General features: G+C 36.4%; 1 protein-coding gene across 1 annotated transcript in view; it reads right to left on the bottom strand.

Annotated features, from left to right (window-relative positions):
- Window positions 1-20182, bottom strand: part of Unc13c (unc-13 homolog C) — a 281403-nt gene that overhangs the window by 96850 nt on the left and 164371 nt on the right. Inside the window, exons 17-18 of the mRNA XM_069995373.1 lie at window positions 16772-16905; window positions 8608-8693 (exon numbers count right to left, since the gene is read on the bottom strand). Coding sequence (XP_069851474.1) covers window positions 8608-8693; window positions 16772-16905 — 220 coding nt within the window. The remainder of the gene's footprint in view (window positions 1-8607; window positions 8694-16771; window positions 16906-20182) is intronic.

Here is a 20182-nt window from a genome sequence, read left to right on the forward strand (position 1 = left end):
TAACAAAGATGCTTAAAACTAAAAATAATGTGAAAAATGAAAGACTAAATATAATCATACTTTATTACTCCAGGTTCAGTGGAATAAGACTTGATAATCATTACCACAAATGGGAAGAACCTAGCTCCTCAACAGGCTGACATCTGAAGGTCACATTTCAAAGCTAGCCTGGGTAGAAAAGTCTATAATATGCTTATCTCCAATTAACAAGCAAAATGCCGGGAGCGGACTGTGGCTCAAGTGGTACAGTGACAGCCTTGAGTGCAAAAGCTAAGGAAAGCCACCCATACCCTAAATTAAAACCCTGTCCTGGTTGAAGGAGGAGGAGGAAAAGGAAAGAAAAAGAAAGTAAAAAAGAGAGAAACAAAGAAATAGTAAGCTAAAGTTTATTTTCCCTCGTTTTCAAAATGTAAATATTATATTTAAGACCTCTACTTCTCAAATATGGCAATCATTTATTAGAGTCTGACTAAATATTTGCCATAGTATAATGTATGGTTTTCGATTTGGTTGGTTGTGGAGCTTGAACTCAGGCCTGGACACTGTCCCTGAGCCTATTTGTGCTAGTGTTCTACCACTTGAACCACAGCGCCATTTCTGTTTTTTGAGTGATTAGAGATAAGAGTCTCTTAGAGAATTTTCTGCTTGGGATTGGCTTCCAATTGTGATCCTCAGATCTCAGCCTCCTGAGTAGCTAGGATTACAGGTATGAGCCACCAGTGTCCAGCAGTTTTTTTCTCTCCTTTTAAAGCCATTGAACTCAATTTCAGAGCATATTCCACAAGTATTTAATAAGTAGATTCCCTTATACTGCTCATAACAGCTTAGTCTAGATTTTTGCTGTTTAGTGGTTTTCTTTTCAGTTGGGCCTAGAGAAGGTAGGTTAATTGCATACTTATTCACGATGTCTATCAAAGGAGTATGGGGTACTACTTGGGTCAAAATGTTTTAATTACCTTCTTCCAAAATAGATAACAAGGTGAATTGGTAGTTAGCTAAAGGTTACAATAAGTAATGGTACTTCTGGATGTCTATTTTCCTTAGCTGTTATTTAGAAGTCAAATACTCTAATCAGCATTTTTCTAGATTAATTACATAGGGTTTATCTTCTCATTCTGCTTTAGAATTAGAAAACACATAGTTTCAACTTAATTACAACTGGTTGTTAAGGCAGGATGGAGGAAAGAAAACTGCCAGGGAAGCAAACAGAAATATGTCTAAAAAAAAATCCTAGTTTAGGTTTATTGAATTAACACTGACATTTTTCCTTCAGGGTGAATAAGGAAGTGGAGGAACTGTTAAATAGGTAGCTAGGGATAACAGGATAACACATTGGTGGGCAGCACATGGCCCAACATGGTGCTTCTTGTTCCCATAGTGCCTTGGGCTTCTGCTCAAATGCTCCTTTTTCCCATAATGCCCTGCGTGTCCGATCAACTAATGGAAAGAGCTAAGGTGACTAATGTACAAGCCATCAAACAATCAAAGCCCAAAGGAAGGAGATATGGGAGGATTCCTTTGGATTCCTCTATGGAGCCTTTCCCTTGGGAGACTTCTTATTTCCTTTGGCTGCTTTCCTTTCACTTTCAAATAAGCTTTCTTGGTCTGCTTTGTATACTTTGCTGCCTTTTAATGCTTTTATGGGTAGCAAAAAAATAAACCTCACCTCTCCAGGGCATCAAAAGGGAGCAAGAATCACTAGAATTTCTGGAAAAAAAATGTTAAGGAGGAGGGGAAAGCAGAGGATCACAAGCTTCAATTCTAGTTTCCATTCTATTGACTTGCAGGCTTATTTCCATAGAGCCATTTGTACTTCACCTATGTTCACAGTTTTTTTTTTCTGCCTGGTTTTTTATTATTATTATTATTTCTCTCCTTCCCATGTTTTAATTGTAATGCCTTTCCTTATCTTATTTGTTTATTTATTTGCCTGTCCTGGGGCTTGAACTCAAAGCATGAGCCCTGTCCTTGAACCTCTTTATGCCCAAGGCTAGACCCACTGTTGGATTTTTCTGAGAAGTTTAGTGGAAATAAAAGTCTCATGGACTTTTCTCTGCCTGGGCTGGCTTCAAACCATAATCCTCAGATTTTAGCCTCCTGAGTAGCTAGGGTTACGGATGTGAGCCACCAGTACCCAGCTTCCATCCTTATTTTGAGATCAGATCTTTTGGAAGCCACAATAACCAAGACACCCCAAACATTTAAGCTTGGAAATGAAGATGAAGGAGAGAGTAAGCAAAGTACAGAAGAACAAATCAGAGCAAGCAAAGGGAGATGGGCCTGAAACTCATTTGTCTCCCTTGATTCTCATCAGCTTTATTCTCCCTGATCCCTGTTTTCCCACTAAATGACATAGGGGATATAATGGAATGTTATTCGATTTTTGGATTGTGGAGCCTGACAGCTAAATTTCATTAGCCAGCCCATGAAATCTGTTCAGTAGTTAAAATTTGACTTTATCTCATAAAAGGAAAGTTTGACCAGATGTTCCAGGTGCCATGCTGCTAATGTAAAATAGATTGTTTGACATTAGAAAGCCTTTGGCTAAGGATTAAAGTTAAATTGCTTACCCATGAAAGGTGCTAGATGTGGAAGCAATAGCCCTACTGTGCCGTCACCCTATTATCAACATGGACTGTGCCGTCACCCTATTATCAACATGCATCATTAGCTCATAAACAATGTATTTTGACACAGAATTAACTGGAAAACCTGTAGGAACTTTCATTTAGATTAGAGGCAATGAGAAATCCTTGGTTCTAATCTGAATGAAAGTCACTCTGAATTATATAGTTAATCTACACAGAGACATACATCCATATAGGTTTAGCACACTTTAGATTTTTATTCAACTATCATTTACCAAGTAACTACCACATACGAGGCCAGAGTTAAGGACTGAATCATAGTCAATAGGGTCCTATCCCATGAACAAATCATAATCTTATCATCTTGCTGTTAAGACCATAATCGTACTAAAAAGCAATAAAATATGTTAGTTTTCATGTAGATAAAGCATGATGAAGAGTTAAAGTAATGGAAAATATAATTGAGCAAAATTTCACACAACTCTTCAATTAAATCCACTTTGATAAAATCTGGCAAAGCTGGGAAGGTGGCTCAGTGGTAGAGTGCTTGCCTAGCATGCATGAAGCCCTGGGTTCAATTCCTCAGTACCACATAAACAGAAAGAGGCCTGAAGTGGCGCTGTGCCTTGTGTCCAAGCCCTGAGTCTAAGCTCGGACTGACAAACAAACAAACAAACAAAAACATTGGTGGTTCATGCCTGTAATGCTAGCTACTCAGGAGGCTGAGATCTGGGGATTGAGGTTTAAAGCCAGCCTGGTCAGGAAAGTCCATGAGACTCTTATCTCCAACAAACCACCAGAAAACTGGAAGTGGCTCAAGTGGTAGAGTGCTTGACTTGAGCTCTTAGGGACAATGCCCAGGCCCCAAGTTCAAGCCCCACAACTGAAAAAAAAATCTGGCAAAGTTAATTATCTACCATTATAATACTTGACTTAGGCAGAAGTATGATACAAAGGACATATAGCAAGCTGGGTGCCAGAGGCTCACTTCTGTAATCCTAGCTGCTCAGGATGCTGAGGTCTGAGGATCATGATTTAAAGCCGACCTGGGAAGAAAAGTCTGTGAGACTCATCTCCAATTAACCACAGAAAAAGGCAGTGCTGTGGCTCAAGTGGTAGAGTGCTAGCTTTGAGCTAGGGGACAGTGCCCAGACCCAGAGTTCAAGCCCAGGACTGGCAAAGAAAAGAAAAAACTGATGAAGTGTTTGCAAATGCACTGAATTTTCTTTTATTAAAACTGATAAGGCCCTAAAGAAAGGTGTAAACATTATATGAGAGGAAATATATCTCATTAGTTGAATTTTGACTCAAAAGAAACACCAAAAAAGTAGTGATGCCTTGTAGTATGGATTGATTGCTATACAGTATTTTATGTTTATAATAGGAGATGAAACAAAACAATACAGTTATCTATATATCTATTTTTTTTCTTATTTTCCAGCCCTGGGGGTTGAAATGAGGGCCTCGATTCTGTTCCTAAGGTTTTGTGCTCAAACCTGGTGCTCTGTCCAGCTCCACTTCTAGCCTTTTTTCTGGTGGCTAATTGGACATAAGAGTATCATAGACTTTCCTGTTTGGGCTGGCTTTGAACCACAATCTTCAGATCCTCGTGAGTAGCAAGGATAATAGGCATGAACTTCCAACTCTCGGCTGGAAGTTTTATATTCTTTTACAAGAGTTATTTATTTCTTCAGTTATGACTAGTTGGCAGTGTCTTCCTCTTCATGTTTCTCTCATTGGCTTTCATGCTGCCTTTTACTGTAATACTTCTTGACTTTGTCTATTCTTTTCCTACATTCATTTACTTATGGAAACATTTCTCTTTTATTTTTTAATTTTTTAATTAAAAATTTTTTTTTGTCGCTCATGGGGCTTGAACTCTGGGCTTGGGCGTGGTCCCTGTGCTCTTCAGCTCAAGGCGAGCGCTCTACTGCTTGAGCCACAATACCACTTCTGGTTTTCTAGTGGTTTATTGGAGATAAGAGTCTCATGGACTTTCCTACCCAGGCTGGCTTTGAACCGTGATCCTCAGATCTCAGCCTCCTGAGTAGCTAGCATTACAGGCATGAGCCACCAGCACCTGGCCAACATTTCTCTTTTATTTACACAAAGTTCTTTGAAAATTATTATATATCAATTTGCATCTTTAAGTTGTCTTCTTTCATTTTTGCTTTCTTCTTTTGTTCTTAAATGTATCAGTTATTTCTTTTTAACTCTTTTTTTTTTTAAATTGTATTTTATTTTATTTGAGAACATACTGTACAGGGGGGCTACAATTACATGGGCAGGATAATGCATACATTTCTTACCAAGCATTGCAGCCTCCTCCTTTGTTTACCCTTCACTTCCCTTCCCCGCCTCCCCCCTCCCCCCACCCAATTTTACCCCCCTCCCCCCACCCAATTTTCTTTTTAACTCTTAATTATAAGGGCCTCAATCCTTTTTCTCTTTTCATCATTATTGAGGCAAGACTTTTTTCCATTGGTTTGAAAATGTGGAAACTGAAGGTTGATATTTTAATGAGCGATCAAAAATCATTCATTAAATATTAAAAAAGTGAGTAAAAAAGTTGCGGACCCTGAGTTCAAATGTTGGCCTAAATCAAAGCAACATATATTTGTACCTTTGGAAAAAAAGGCTATATAAATCATCAGTATAAAGTCTTGAGAGATTTTACAAAACCAACTCCAGTTCGATGTAAATGAGACATTCCATCCTCTACTCCTTTCCTCAAAAATAAAAAATCATGCTTTCTTTCAAATTTGAACAAATTGGAATTTATCTGGATTAAACCAAGTAAATAAGATCTAGCAAGTTCTACCTTCATGGTGATCAAATGAATGACTGCTTATGAAATGCTTAAGAACATTAATGTCCAATAAAAAAAAAACAAAATAAATTGGCTCATAGAGATGAAGCCCAGTTTGGAACAGTGGTTGTGTTTTTTTGAATTTATTCTCTTTGACACAGCAGATGAGTTCATGAAGTAAAGCAGAAAGCTATATCCCAAAGTTACCCGTGCATAATTGTAGCCAGGTCTGCTCTATTGACCTGACTGCATCAGAGGCTGCTCTGGAGTCAGGCTCAGATGCTTTTAATGACAAGACGAATTATGCAGCCCAAATTATATAATAACAACACACAGTCTTTCTAGGTCAGTAGCTTGAAGCACTACTCTACACTCAATTAATTTTAACAACGTTCTATAAGGCAAATAGGCAGAGTAAGAGCACTACTACCAATGTGCAAAAGAGTGCCGGCAGAATGCTTCTTAGTATATGCCTTCTATTTTCTGAGATACTCTTAATCCTTATTTTTTTTTCCATCTGGTGATTATAATTAATCTAGCTTCTTTTAAAAAGATATGTTTCTGCAAAGGAGGAGGCTACAATGCTTGATAAGAAATGTACTCATTATCTTGCCCATGTAATTGTAACCCCTCTATACAGTATTTTCACAATAAAAAATAAAAATAAAAAGATATGATTCTGGAAGTCAACTATTGACTGAAATGGCAAAAGGAAAATAGAAAAGAGAGTGAGTAGATTTCCAGATGTTTTAAACTTTCTGCTAGGAGATAAAACCTTAAATGATTCCAGTAGAAGAACATTTGGGACATTGACATTTCTACCTCCACTTGCACAACAACTGTAGTATATTAATATTATATATACTATATATTTGACATATTATGTACTATAGATGACAATATAAGCAGTATATACTACACGTTATTTATAATATAGCAAGTATTATATAACTATACAGTATACTATAATATAAAGTATATAACATGTTCTATAATATGGAACATATATTAATATAGTATTTTGGAGTTTACAAAGTATATTAACATATAATTTGATTCTCACACCAACCTGGGAACTATTACTATCATTTTGTAGGCTAGGAAACTAATGTTTGGAGATGGTTATACATTAATTACAAAACACTGTACTGTTACAGTACAGTACTGTAGGTGATAAAGCATTTTGTACTGTGTTCCTTAAATTCTGAAATCTTGTTTTTATTGTCTTAGAGTTTGTATTACTACCCATGCTCAGGTGAAGCATAGTTAAGTATTCTGATCTCCTATCTTCAAGGTTCTTTGTGTAAGGTTGTTGCATTTACAATTTGACTCAAATAAACAAGGGCAGAGCGTGATTACATAAGATTTGGTGATTACAAGAATAACAAATATAACCCTGGAACAAAAAAGGGCTTCTCATACCAACTATGCTTTCCTGAAAATATGGGCAAGAACAATGATTGTATTAAATAATTCAAATAAGTAAATTCCATGTTAAATAGAGTATATTCTCAATAAGCCTATTTTTAAAAGTCAAGTAAATTAAAACATGTACAAGTAGGATAAGAAAAAGAATCATAAAGTATTAATTAACCCCTTCATTTTCATCTGCTTTGTGTTAATAACCATATCAGCATTTTTGTTAATGGTACTAGAGTTGGAACTCAGGTACTGGCATTTTCTAGGCAAATACTCTATTACTGACTCATGCCTCCAGGCCTCTTATGAATATCAGCATTTTGAGTTATTTTCTGTAATGAGTACATAATTATGTAATCAATACACATCTGGTCAAAGTTAAAGATGTTTTGCTGACTGCATTTCCATTTTCATTGTTTCATTCATTAAAAAATTCTCAGTTTTATATTTCTTCATGTAAACATTAGACTTGTTTAAAATCACTACTTATTTTAACTTAAGATAATATAAAACAAAATACTCAGGTCACTTCTGGGCAGGCAAAGATAATGACACTGGGCAGACACATGTGTGCTGGAAATCAATACTTTCTCACCACAGTCCCCAAAGGAGTTACATTCCCATGAAATGTGATTGCAAGCCACCCTGTCCATGGTTCAAACCTTTGGCCCAATGTGCACCTTTCACTTTAAAGATGAGGACAATGGAATTCAAGAATTAGATCTCAGGGCAAGATGGCAGATGACATGTTTTTTTCCCATGTGACTCAATGAATGACTAGAGTCAGGGTGAATAAAGCATACTTCAAGGATAGAAAGAGAGGGAGTACATTGGGACTCAGGAAAGATAAGACAGGAGATACAAGAAGACTGTGCAAAGGGAAGTAGGAAGCAGGTCACAGTTCCAATGCTAGCTTCCTAGGGCTCAACACATAGTTGCTAAAAAAGTACAAAGAATTTTTTTTAAATTAGGCTGTGAGTTCAAGCAGAGGAGCCTGGTTTACAGTTATATCTCTTCCTTGAAACACAGCAGAGGATGATTAAAGAGTATTTACAGAATTGTTTATTTTTGTTCTTGCTTTTCCCTGTCAGAGTTGGACTTTCTTTTTTTCTTGTAAAAATAGTGTGCAGAGGAGTTACAGTTACATCAGTAAGGTAATGAGTACATTTCCTATCGAGCTTTGTTACCTCCTCCTTTTTTTCCCTTACCATCCCTTCTGTCCCTACCTCCCCAACTTCCTCCTACCCCCCAAGTTGTAAAGTTCATTTTCTACACAGTGTCCTGTACATCTCATTTTTACAATGGGTCATCCTGTATCCTTGTTTCAGCATTTTATTATTTCCCTTCCCCTCCCCAAATTAGAAAAATGTATATGAACTTTCTGAGAGTGGAGTTTCTGATGGAAGATCCTTGATGTAATCTTTGGCCATATCTTAACCTTCCTCTCCATCATATTCTACTTTGGTAAAGTGAACTTTCATAAAGATTTCCTTCATCAGTATACAAGTGAAATATACCTGATCAAGATGTACATATATGTGTATGTGTGTGTGTATGTGTATTAATACACTTATGACCAAGGCCTCTTAAATGAAACACATATGTACTTCTTTAGGACTTCTAAGTACTTGAAGAGCTTATCTTCTACCATTTGGAAATATATATTAGGACAAAGTTAATTTCACTAATCCGTGTTTTAATGTGTCCATTCCTTACATTGAAGACCAACAATATAAAATCACAATTGAAGCAAAGCATTACATTCTAACAAGAAAGGACATGTCTACTTACCTTCTAAAGCATATTTCATATCTAGAGCAAAAAGAGTCCACATAATTTCAGCACTTATTTTTCCCATGTTTAATTCTTGAGGAAACCTAAAACCAAACATAAATTATTAGTGTATCAAAAAGAGGAATATGGCTGAGAAAAATCTTTTGTTCTCTCCACTTTACACACACTGCACACACACACACACACACACACACACACACACACACACACACACACACACACTCCATAATACTTATTATATAATGCTTGCATTCTTTTACTTATAAACTTTGTTTATGGATTTTCATAAAGAAAGAAGAATGCTACACATAAGAGCATTGATCCTGAAAACAACATTGGGTGATGGCAAAGTAGATTACTTGTACTGATGTACCATTGTAATGGTAGCCAGAGCTACTCATGGCTGTCTTCTGATGATGAGCTTTAGTTTTACCAATACTCTATCTTCCTATATCTCGACATCAGGTCAGATGAACCAAAATAATATACTACAAAACAAAGGAATCACACCTCACATGCACAAACACAAAATTCATACATCTTATGTACATTATGGGAGATCAAGTACTACCTAAGGTAAATATGACCTCAATATGAAATCAATAAAAAAAGACAATCACACATGCTAACAATATTCTAGTTTAACTTCTACAAAAAGAAAAGTGCCTTTCATCAATCTCTTACTGCCAGTGGCTTAATAATTTCAACCAACATTTTAAAACTTCAATATTTAAGTCTTACGTTTATCAATAGTTTACGCTCAGAACTATTATAATCAAAAATTAAAAGTAAACATAGTTGAATTCATTTGCAGCATTCAGTTTTATTTCACCAATGAAAATCTAAGATTAGGCAAACAATTTATTTCATTTTTGCTTTGAATTTGCATACATTAATGACTTGAGGGCATTACATTGTGATAATTCCATACATGCATTTAATAAGTTCACTGCTCCTTTCTACTTCCTCCCTTCCTCCTCTTTTCCTTTTCAAATAGTTTCCTGATGCTTTCTTCATACACCTTATTTTTTTATTTTTACAGACTTTTTTGTTGTAAAAATAGTGTACACAGGGGTAACAGTAAGGTAATGAGTACATTTCCTATTGAGCATTGTTACCTCCTCCTTTGTTTTTCCCCTGCCATCTCTTTCCTCCCCACCTCCCCAACTTCTCCCTCCTTCCCCCCCACCCCCCGCAAGTTGTAAAGTTCGTTTTCAACATAGTGTCTTGTACATATCATTGTTGCAATGGGTCATTTACCTTATTTTGTGTGTGTGTGTGTGCCTGTTCTAGGTCTTGAACTCAGGGCCTGAGGGCTGTGCCTAAACTTTTGTGCTCAGGGCTAGTGCTCTAACACTTGAGCCACAGCTCCACTTCCAGAATTTTTGGTAGATAATTGGACATAAGAATCTCATGGAAAATAATAATAATAATAATAAAAAGAATCTCATGGACTTTCCAGCCTGTGTTGGCTTCAAACCGTGATCCTCAGACCCCAAGCTCTGGACTAGATATGATTACAAGTGTAATCACCTATATCCTTTGATTCATTGTACTTTGTCACTCAGTATCTTTACATTTTTACATTCTTGTCCCCTTTGCCTCTCTTCCTTTCTCCTCTGTTTCTGCTCCCTCCTCCTATTGCTTCACCACCATCAGCATCATCAATAATCATTTTAGCTCTAGTTTCCACAAATAAGCAATAATATGTGGTATTTGGCCTTTAGAATTTGACTCTCAATCTTTGCCTTCAAAGCTGTCTCAAGGATAGGGCCATTTGCCCACATCTAATATGCTTTTCTAAGAGAGATATCCATAGGCCATAAAAGCATAAAGAACTTTGCAAGGATAAAATTAACAAAACCAGTGGTGCTGTGGCTCAAGTGGTAAAGTGCTAGCCTTTAGCAATGGTCATTGTTATATCTTGGTGAGGAATAGAAGGAATTAGAGTCAAACAGGCACATGTATGCATAGGTTTTACTCAAAATTGTAATATTGTAAAGCTAGATGGTTGCTGTATTTTAATATTAAACATTACCACAATCCACAGCATCTCTTTCTTTTTACTCTCTGATAGATTCTTCATTTGGCATACCTCAGGGTTTTGACTGTTTCTTCCTGTCTCATCCCTATCCAAATTTTTTATTTTTGGGTCAGTCATGGGTCATGAACTCTGGGCATAGGTGCTGCCCCTCAGCTCTTCAGCTCAAGGCTAGTGCTCTACCACTAGAGCCAAAGAGTCACTTCCAGTTTTCCAGTCTCATGAACTTTCCTGCCCCAGCTGGCTTTGAATTGTAATCCTCAGATCTCAGCCTTTTGAGTAGCTTGGACTATAGGTGTGAGCCACCAGAGCCTGGCTCCTATCCAGATTTTTATTCTCACTTGCCTCAAGAATTATACTGCCCTGCTGGATTTTAGCTTTCCTTCCATATCTTCTTCTTTCAACACATTGCTTGTATTTAATTTTTATAACTACCTTAAAACTACCAATTGCTTGTGACACATTAATTAGCTTATGAAAGATTCAGCTCTTCAGCCTACATATCCTATCCTGATCCAAGCTGCTGACCATCTAACTCTAAAATTGTCCATTCTCATTCCACAACACTTAGCTTATCCATCCAGCCACCCAGATGACTTATGATTTCTTGATATATCTAATGTTCCATATGTTGGACCATTTTCCCCTTCTTCTTTGTTTTCTTCTTCAGTTTCAGTGTAATCACAGCTACTTTTCCCCTTTAAAACACAGCCTAGGTACTACCTCCCTCTGAAATCTAATTCCATCCAAGAACAGGTGGTTCATGGCCTATCACCCTAGCTACTCAGAGGCTGAGATCTGAGGACAAAGTTCAAAGCCAATACAGGCAGAAAATTCCAAAACCCTTTTTGTCTCTACTTAAGCAGCAAAAACCAAGAAGATATGACATGACTCCAGTGGTAGATTGCCATAGATTGCCAGCCCTGAATAGAAAAAGCCAAGCAAGAATGTGAGGCTCTGAGTTCTAGCCTGAGGGTGGGGAAAGGAAGGAGAAAGAGAAAGACAGCAGGTATAGAGAAGGAGAGATAACTATTTAAATGGATGGAATTTTGAATAATGACACTAAAAGAGAGACTTTCAAATTTTCCTTTGATGCAGGCTATAAGATCCTCATGTGAGAGTTAGGAGTCCAAGAGAAGCAGCATCCATTTCTCTGGGAGTCAGGGACACCAAGGGGAATATGAGAGGACAGACTGTACTGTTTTTCTAGCTCACCCACCTTTCAGTCGCTCTCCTACACTTCTCCATGGCTGTTGACTCTTCATCAAATCTGGCACAAAGCCATCCAGGTTTAATCACCTCTTTATTTCCTTATGAATGCTCCTGTGTCACATACTCTGAATTAATTTCTCTGCTTTTCTCTTATCTTTTGTTGTAGGACCCTTGTTAAGTCCTCCAACTCAAAAGAAGTTCTTTGGAAACCTATTTTCCTTTCTCTGTACTTTTTCATCTACGGTTTCTTTACTATCAAAAAAAATCCCCCATTCATTATGATTATACAATCATGTCTGTTTCCTGTCCTCATGGCTCAAGTAATTCTAGAAATCAGGCTATTATCTATGATATTTGTGTAATAGTTCCCCAAATAATTCTTCATTCCTTTCTGAGAAAAAGAACTCACTAATATGGATAAAATACAGCAGATAAATGGAGAAAATAAATCAGTGCTTGTGAGATGAGCCACCCCATTTTCCCCATGAGTTGGTTGGTTTCTTTAAGTACTAAGTAAGTACTGTTATATCCTAAGCTTCTAGTTTTTAAGAACCAATGAAGTCATTGCACTCCCATTCTCGTGGGTTTTGCACTGTGTCCAAATTGCTATCATAGATTTGTAAAATACATGGTGTCACTTAGTCGCCAGAATTTATACGCTTCATCTACACTGCTAAGTATTAAGACATGACTTAAAAGCAGGGCTGTCTTCTTTCAACATACTCCTCACTTGAATTTTTTGGCATTTTGTAGAGGGGCCAGCTACAAAGTATGTATCATCTACCCATTTGCTAGTCGGGCTTCCTTCCCACAAGTTGACACCGATTTCCTCTGCATAATCCCCAGAAGTATCATCCTGGGACTAAACCTCTGTGCAATTCAAAAGATGGAGATTGGATTTCCCCTCTGCTACTGAACTAATTGACTCAGTAGAACAATTAGTTCTGTTTTTAAAACTCAATTACCCCTTCTGTCAAATGGGGATGATGATAATTGTGTAACTTGGGAGTTTTTCTAGGGCTGTGGTGAAGATTCAATGATATTTTACACATAAATATGTAACACTGTCATTAGCACATAGTGAGCACTCAGTTGATGGGTGCTGTTGGTGATTCTGCAATTCCAACTACAAACAGGATTTATTATTCAGATTCTATGGATTTCTAATGAAAAAATAACCCAGAGGTGAATGGAAGTTTATGTTGGTATTTGCTGGTTTTCCAGTCTCCAGACAAAACAACAACAACAAAAGATGTTAACAGCAATAAACTTGATCACAAAGGAAAATTTTTATGTGCTCAGAAGAGTGCACTGATCTCATACTTCAGAAATCCCAACAGATACACTAACAATTCATGTGCTAATTAGAAATAAATTCCAAACTGTGATAGACACAGGACTGAAAGAGGTTTTAACTTTCCAGAACTGTTTCTACAACCCCACCTCCTAGAAATTACTACATATGCTTAAAAGTCAACACAAATCTTCATAAATACGACACATTAGTTGTTCATTTTCCATTTATATATACATTGTATGTGTGTATATAAATATATTTAAGTATATAGGTATTTAAATAAATACTTAAATTATATATACATGTACATTTAAATATATTTAAGTTTAAATATATGTATATTTTAATAATTCCTACTATAATTTGACACTTTTTCTAATCTGGAATCATTGAATGTAAAGCCTATCTCTGAAGTGTGTGGTGGCACTCAGTTATTATTCTAATATTGGGTAGGCCGAGGCAAAGGGATCAGAGTTAGAGATTAAGGGCTAGAAGCATGGGTCAAATGGTTGAGAGCCAGCCTAGCAAGCTCAAGGCCTTGAGTTCAAACCCCAATACTGTCAAGAGTTTGAAGTCTGCCTGGGCAACACATAGAGACCCTAGCAAAAATTAAATGATAGACAGATAGATAATAAAAATAAAGTCCACTTCTTCATTTTCAATTCAGTCAAAGCCTTAATCTATAATTTAGAAATACAAGGTTTAATGAAACAACTGATCTATGCTACCATTTATGAGGCTGTTTTCTATTTTTAATTTGGAACAATTAATACAAAGCATAAATGTTTTAAACTTCAAGTCCTATGAGACACAACAGTTTAATAAACCTATTTATTATCTTGCAAATCTCTTAGTGAAATAAGGAAAACACAATCCACCACTGTCAAATTTGATCCTTCCAATTCATTACTCGTAACATAGAAAATTAGAATCCATTAAGTGTGAGGCATCATTTTGATATGCAAAGTAAGTCTTGAAAGAAAAGTAGGCTCATTATTACAAATGAATAAGCAATGGTTATGTGTCACGGCATGCCACAGCAGCAACTGAAACTTGATTCTTATAGCTAGAGTTCAAAACATGTTCAATTTTTCTGTCTTCAAATTAAAAAATATCCTGTTAGTAGTTCTGCATTTCATCATGAATGCTATTTTCCATATTTAAGAGTGCTTTTTGCTTTATCTTTGATAACTATTTATGTATTCCTCATATTGAAAGTTATTAAAGTGGTTCAGAGAATTATAAGGAGATTCATTTGATGGGAAGAGGAAATTAAATGAGAATTGAGGATATACATATGAGATCAGAAATGCACTTAGATCCTATAGAATTATTAAATGTGACTGTATTTTGTCATGCCCTATAGCTCACTCACAGACAAAAATGATCATTTTTACGATTCTCAATGGCTTAAAAAGCAATTTTTCAAAGCAGTGAATTCTAAGATAAATTTCTTTTATCTTTTTCTCCTAAGGGTGCCAGTGGCTACATACTGTTTAACATTTTTGTTATAACACATTTCAGACTTTTTGTCTATTGGTTTTTACCTAACTGCAACATCCTCCACTTAGCATTTGGGAATCATTGTGGTGCAAGTTATCATACCTAGTTTCAGATATATTAGCAATGTTGGCCTGAAGATCAATGCTCCTCAGTATGTTGAGAAACACAGTTCATTAACTATACGTATGAGTATCTGGTTTGCCAACCTGGTACTTTGCCTTTATTTCTAGTATGTGCAACATTAAAGTAGAGTTGCGTTTAGAAAATCACCTAGGAATACATCTTTATTTTATATAGGAGAAAACAGAGACCTAAGCTAATCTGCCCAAGGTCTCATAGCTAATGCCATTTTGGAGAAAACGGTAGTTTTAAAGACTCTTCTAGAGCAGCCATGAATCTAGTCCTTTTACTTTATTTAAAATAACATAAATTACATAAATTGCATAAATTATAGGTGGTAACTTGCAAAAGTGGACTTGCCCTTTTAAATAGCACATTAACTTTGTAACTGAGCACTGGTGGCTCACACCTGTAATCTTAGCTACATAAGAGGCTGTAGTTCGGGCAGAAACGTCTGTGAAACTCTTATCTTTAATTAATGAGCAAAAAGCCAGAAGTGAAGGTGTAGTCCAAATGGTAGAATGAGCCCTGAGTGAAAAAAAGCCAGGCAAGAGTATAAGGCCCTCAAGGGTCTTGTTCAAACCCTAGTACTGGCACCCCCCAATACAATAACTTTAATATATCCAATATTCAAAACATGGGGGTTTTTTGGGCCAAATATATAAAGGTGATTGAAATAGGGAAAGAATTAGTAAAGTTTTCCCTCTTTGTGGATGACATGATCTTGTACTTAAAGAACCCTATAGATTCCTCACCCAAGCTGCTCAAGTTGATTTGAAACAATGGCAAAGTAGCAGGTTATAAAATCAACCCACAAAAGTCAGTAGCTTTCCTGTATGTCAACCATGAGAAGAGTGATGCTGAAATCAGACAGTAACTCCATTTGTAGAATAGCTTCAAAAAATAAAATACTTAGGAATGAAGTTAACCAAAGATATAAAGGACCTCTACTGTGAAAAATTTAAAACTCTGAAAAAAGAAATTGAAGCAGACCTAAGGAAGGCAAAACATTCCATGTTCATAGTCAAGAAGAATTAACATCGTAAAAATGGTCATGGTAATTCTGCCCAGAGAAATATACAAATTCAATGCAATATCCATCAAAATCCCAACAACCTTCTTCAAAGAAATAGAGACATTAATTTAAAATATTCATCTGGAATAATAAAAGATCCAGAATAGCAAAAGCAATTCTAAACAGGAAGAACATTCCTGGAGGAATATCAGTACCAAAATTCAAGCTCTATTACAAAGCCATAGTAATAAAAACAGCTTGGTACTGGCACAAGAATAGGTCTGAGGACTAATGGAATAGAAGACCCAGAAATAAGCCCACAAACATATAGCCATCTAATATATGATAAGGGAGCCAAAAACACAGGTTGGAAGAAAGACAGCTTCTTCAACAAATTGTGCTGGCAAAAGGCTATCTACATGCAGAAAACTGAAGCCCATTGTGACTTTTTAATAATATAGAATGAAATATTTTTAATACTGGCATTTTGACCTGTTTTGTTTGTTTGGAAGAGTATACTTTTTATTTTTGAAACTGTAAAAGGAAAGGAACTATAAAAGGAAAAAGAAGAAAGATGAAACTTTTCATATTAAATAGAAGATGAGATCTTGGCAAACATTTGTCTCCATGTTCAAATAATTATATTCTATGTGGTTCCAACTGAAAATCCTCAATGCTCTGAACTGATATTTACTGATATAAGCAGAAAAATAATGCTATCTGTGGCTTAATTTGGTAAAAAGTTTATCCTTGCAATTATAGTCTGTGCTTAGAACATGTATTGTTAACATGTATTGTTAGTATTATTATTGGTCAGTTGTGGGGCTTGAACTCAAGGCCTGCATGCTGACCTTGAGCTCAAGGCTAGTGCTCTACCACTTTGAGCCACAGCTTCACTTGCCATATTTTTTTTAACTTTTGTTAAATAAACTAGAACGATTTTCCAAAGACTTTTCAAAAAGAGTATACTTACTGATTCAAGACGGGTGTATAGGCAGTTTTATCTTCATCAATGATGGTGACCATCAGTGTTATCAGCTGTGGCCAAAAATCCAAATTCTTGGTGGTTGGTCCCTGATCTTCCCGAGGGACATCCTGTTTCTTACTCTGCTCACGAGGAAGGTGACATGCAAGAGAAAAAAGGTTACATGGGATGACTTAGTTATTTGTCACTGTCAAGTAGGAGGATCAGAGAAAAACAACTGTGGTAAGAACTCTTAAATAGCAGTCAGAAAGCTACTAAAGTCAGATTTCCTTTCTTCAATGAATGGCATCCCATAGGGTAAACTCTGGCGAGCCTTGAATTTCTAATCATTCTTTGCTTTTGGCTTTACTTCCATCATTCTTTATTTGGTCCTGGAATCCAAGTTTCTTCTTCTGTATACTACAATGCACAATCTTGGGAATTACTGTGGAAATTATCCACCTTATCTGGTATTTTTGTATTGTAGAGATATAAAGAGATATGTGTGCCTGTGCATGTGTGTATAATCTATTGCACCTAATATTTTGCTCCAAGTCACAATAGTAATAAATGCATAGAATGCAACAGCTGTCTGCTTACAAACATCATCACTGTAAAATTCTGCATTATCCACCTGTTGTATGAACTGTCTGCAAGTCCTCCATCCTGCCCACAAGTTTATGTGGTAAACTGAAATTTTGTAAGTCTTCAATTTATTACACTGTCTAAATTCTTTAACTTTTACCTCTGGAAAGCAGAATGTGGCTTGGGATGATCCAAACCCATTTTGAGGTTAACAAGGTACAATAATAATCTTGAATGTCTTACACATAACTCCTGTACACAACATATACAATTCTTTCCATGGCTGGGAAGGTGGCTCAGTGGTAGAGTGCTTGCCTCGCATGCATGAGGCCCTGGGTTCGATTCCTCAGCACCACATAAGCAAAAAGAAAAAAGCCAGAAGTGGCGCGGTGGCTCAAGTGGTTGAGCTGAAGAGCTGAGGGACAGCGCCCAGGCCCAGAGTTCAGGCCCCACAACTGGACCAAAAAAAAAAGTATATAAGTAAATAAGAATATATGTATATATTAATATATACGTATATATACTTAGTTATATAAGTAGAAAGCATATGACTTCTATGACTATTTTTGCTAAAGCATTAAAAAATTTTTTTATTGTGAAAATACCGTACAGAGGGGTTACAATTACATGGGCAAGATAACGAGTACATTTCTTATCTGTTGCCTCCTCCTTTGTTTCCCCTTCCCATCCCTTCCCAAACCCCCCTTCCTCCCCTTATCCGATCCTCCTCACCCCCACCAAAGTTGTAAAGTTCATTTTTTTGACATAACCATTTGTACATCTCATTGTTGCAATGGGTTCACCTGTATCCCTTTTTAAACAATTTGTTTTTCCCTTCCCCTTCACAAATTATACCAACATCAAATACAGTGAAATCAGGGATTATACTGTGGGGGAGGGACATACAAAGCAACAAAGAAATCATCTTATAAATATGTTAGAAACCATTACATGAAAGAAAAAAAACATTTGAATACTTATCTTGGGGTTCATTTCTTCACTAGCCATACAACGGACAAGGATCTCATATCTAAAATATACCTGGAACTAAAAAAATTAAATCTCCCAACAACAAATCCTCAAAGAAACATCTTCCCAATAAATAAGTGGGCTAAAGATGTAAAGAGAAACTTCTCTGAAGAGGAAAGAAGGATGGACAATAGACACATGAAGAAATGCTCAACTTCTCTAGCTATGAAAGAAATGCAAATCAAAACAACATTGAGATACTACCGCACCCCAGTTAGAATGGCTATAATCAAGAACTCTAATAACAACAGATGCTGGAGGGGATGTGGACAGAAGGGAACCTTACTACATTGTTGGTGTGAGTGTAAACTTGTTCAACCACTTTGGAAAGCAGTATGGAGGTTCCTCAAAAGACTCCACATAGAGTTCCCCTATAACCCAGCAATCCCACTTTTGGGCATTTACCCAAATGGTCACAAACAAGACCACTAGTAGCTAAAGCTACTAGCACAACTATATTTATTGCAGCCTTATTTACCATAGCTAAGATATGGAACCAACCCAGATGCCCCTCAGTAAATGAATGGATCAAGAAAATGTGGTATATATACACAATGGAATTCTATGCCTCCATCAGAAAGAATGACATTGCCCCATTTGTTAGGAAATGGAAAGGCTTGGAAAAATTATATTAAGTGAAGTAAGCCAGGCTCAAGAAACATAGGTCCCATGGTTTCCCTTATTTGCAATAACCAGTGTATGTCTGAGTCCAGCAGAAAAGGTCAGATAAGTTGATGCTAAAGCATTTTTAATCTTATAGATCTCAGATATCTGAACACTTCAATTTGTGGCTCAGGAGATCCAAAGACTCTGATTAAAATGTATATAGAGATTGTGTTTGACCAAATCTGTTACCATGTCTAAGTGCCAGGTCTTCATCTGAGACCAGCTCAGTGTTACCCTGTGCCAAGTGGTTCTATTGTATATCATCCAGAATTGATCATGACAAGTATTTGTATCTGGATGTGTCATAAACCCAGTATTGAGCTCACTTAAGCTAACACAGAGAACCATAGTAACTTCACTTAGTATTAGAAACCTCTATACATTGACTATTATTTATCTTTAGGGACACTTGTTTCTCTAGGATGCTTTCAGGAGTTATTGAGTTACTTTATGTTCAAAGTGCAACAGATGCTAAAACATGCCAAGGTAAATTACAATGGTCAATAAATATTAGTGGTTAACATAAATTGGTTCAAATTGGCAGGATGAACTGCTGGAAGCAATCAAGGTGTTGTAAGAATGCTGTACATCAGCTCCCTGAGAATCATTTGAAACTCCTTGGCAGATGTCATCCTCCAATTTCTGATATAGACCAAGATGTATTTATGGAAGAGGGGATGACTTATAGGTAAGATTTTTGAAACCAAGATTTAATCTTTATTTTGTTAGTTGGACTTCATATTTCTACAGGAAAGTAATTATTGACTTATTCTATTAAGCTCAATAAATACTTTTCTCTGTGTGCAGTATTTAGAAATCTGGACAACCTGATGAGTTGTGAAGGCTGTAAATTAGTTTGAATGGCCACAGTGGGCTCTATTAAGATATTACCATTAATCACTGTGATGTGTACATGGCTAACGACTTGTCTCACATATTTCACATGGTGTGATTAAGTGGAAAGAAATTACTATAAATGATATGCCTTATCATCACTCTGCAAAATGTGATAGGGAAAGGAAGAGAGGAATTAATGGAAGCATTAAATCCAAAGTCCATTATTTAGTAACATATTGGAATTCTATCACTCTATTTATGACACCAGAACATTATTGATGGTGCAGGGTTGTTCTTGTTTTT

This window comes from Dipodomys merriami, unplaced genomic scaffold (assembly GCF_024711535.1).
Source record: "Dipodomys merriami isolate MVZ:Mamm:240054 unplaced genomic scaffold, mDipMer1.0.p SCAF_48, whole genome shotgun sequence".
Lineage (NCBI taxonomy): Eukaryota > Metazoa > Chordata > Mammalia > Rodentia > Heteromyidae > Dipodomys > Dipodomys merriami.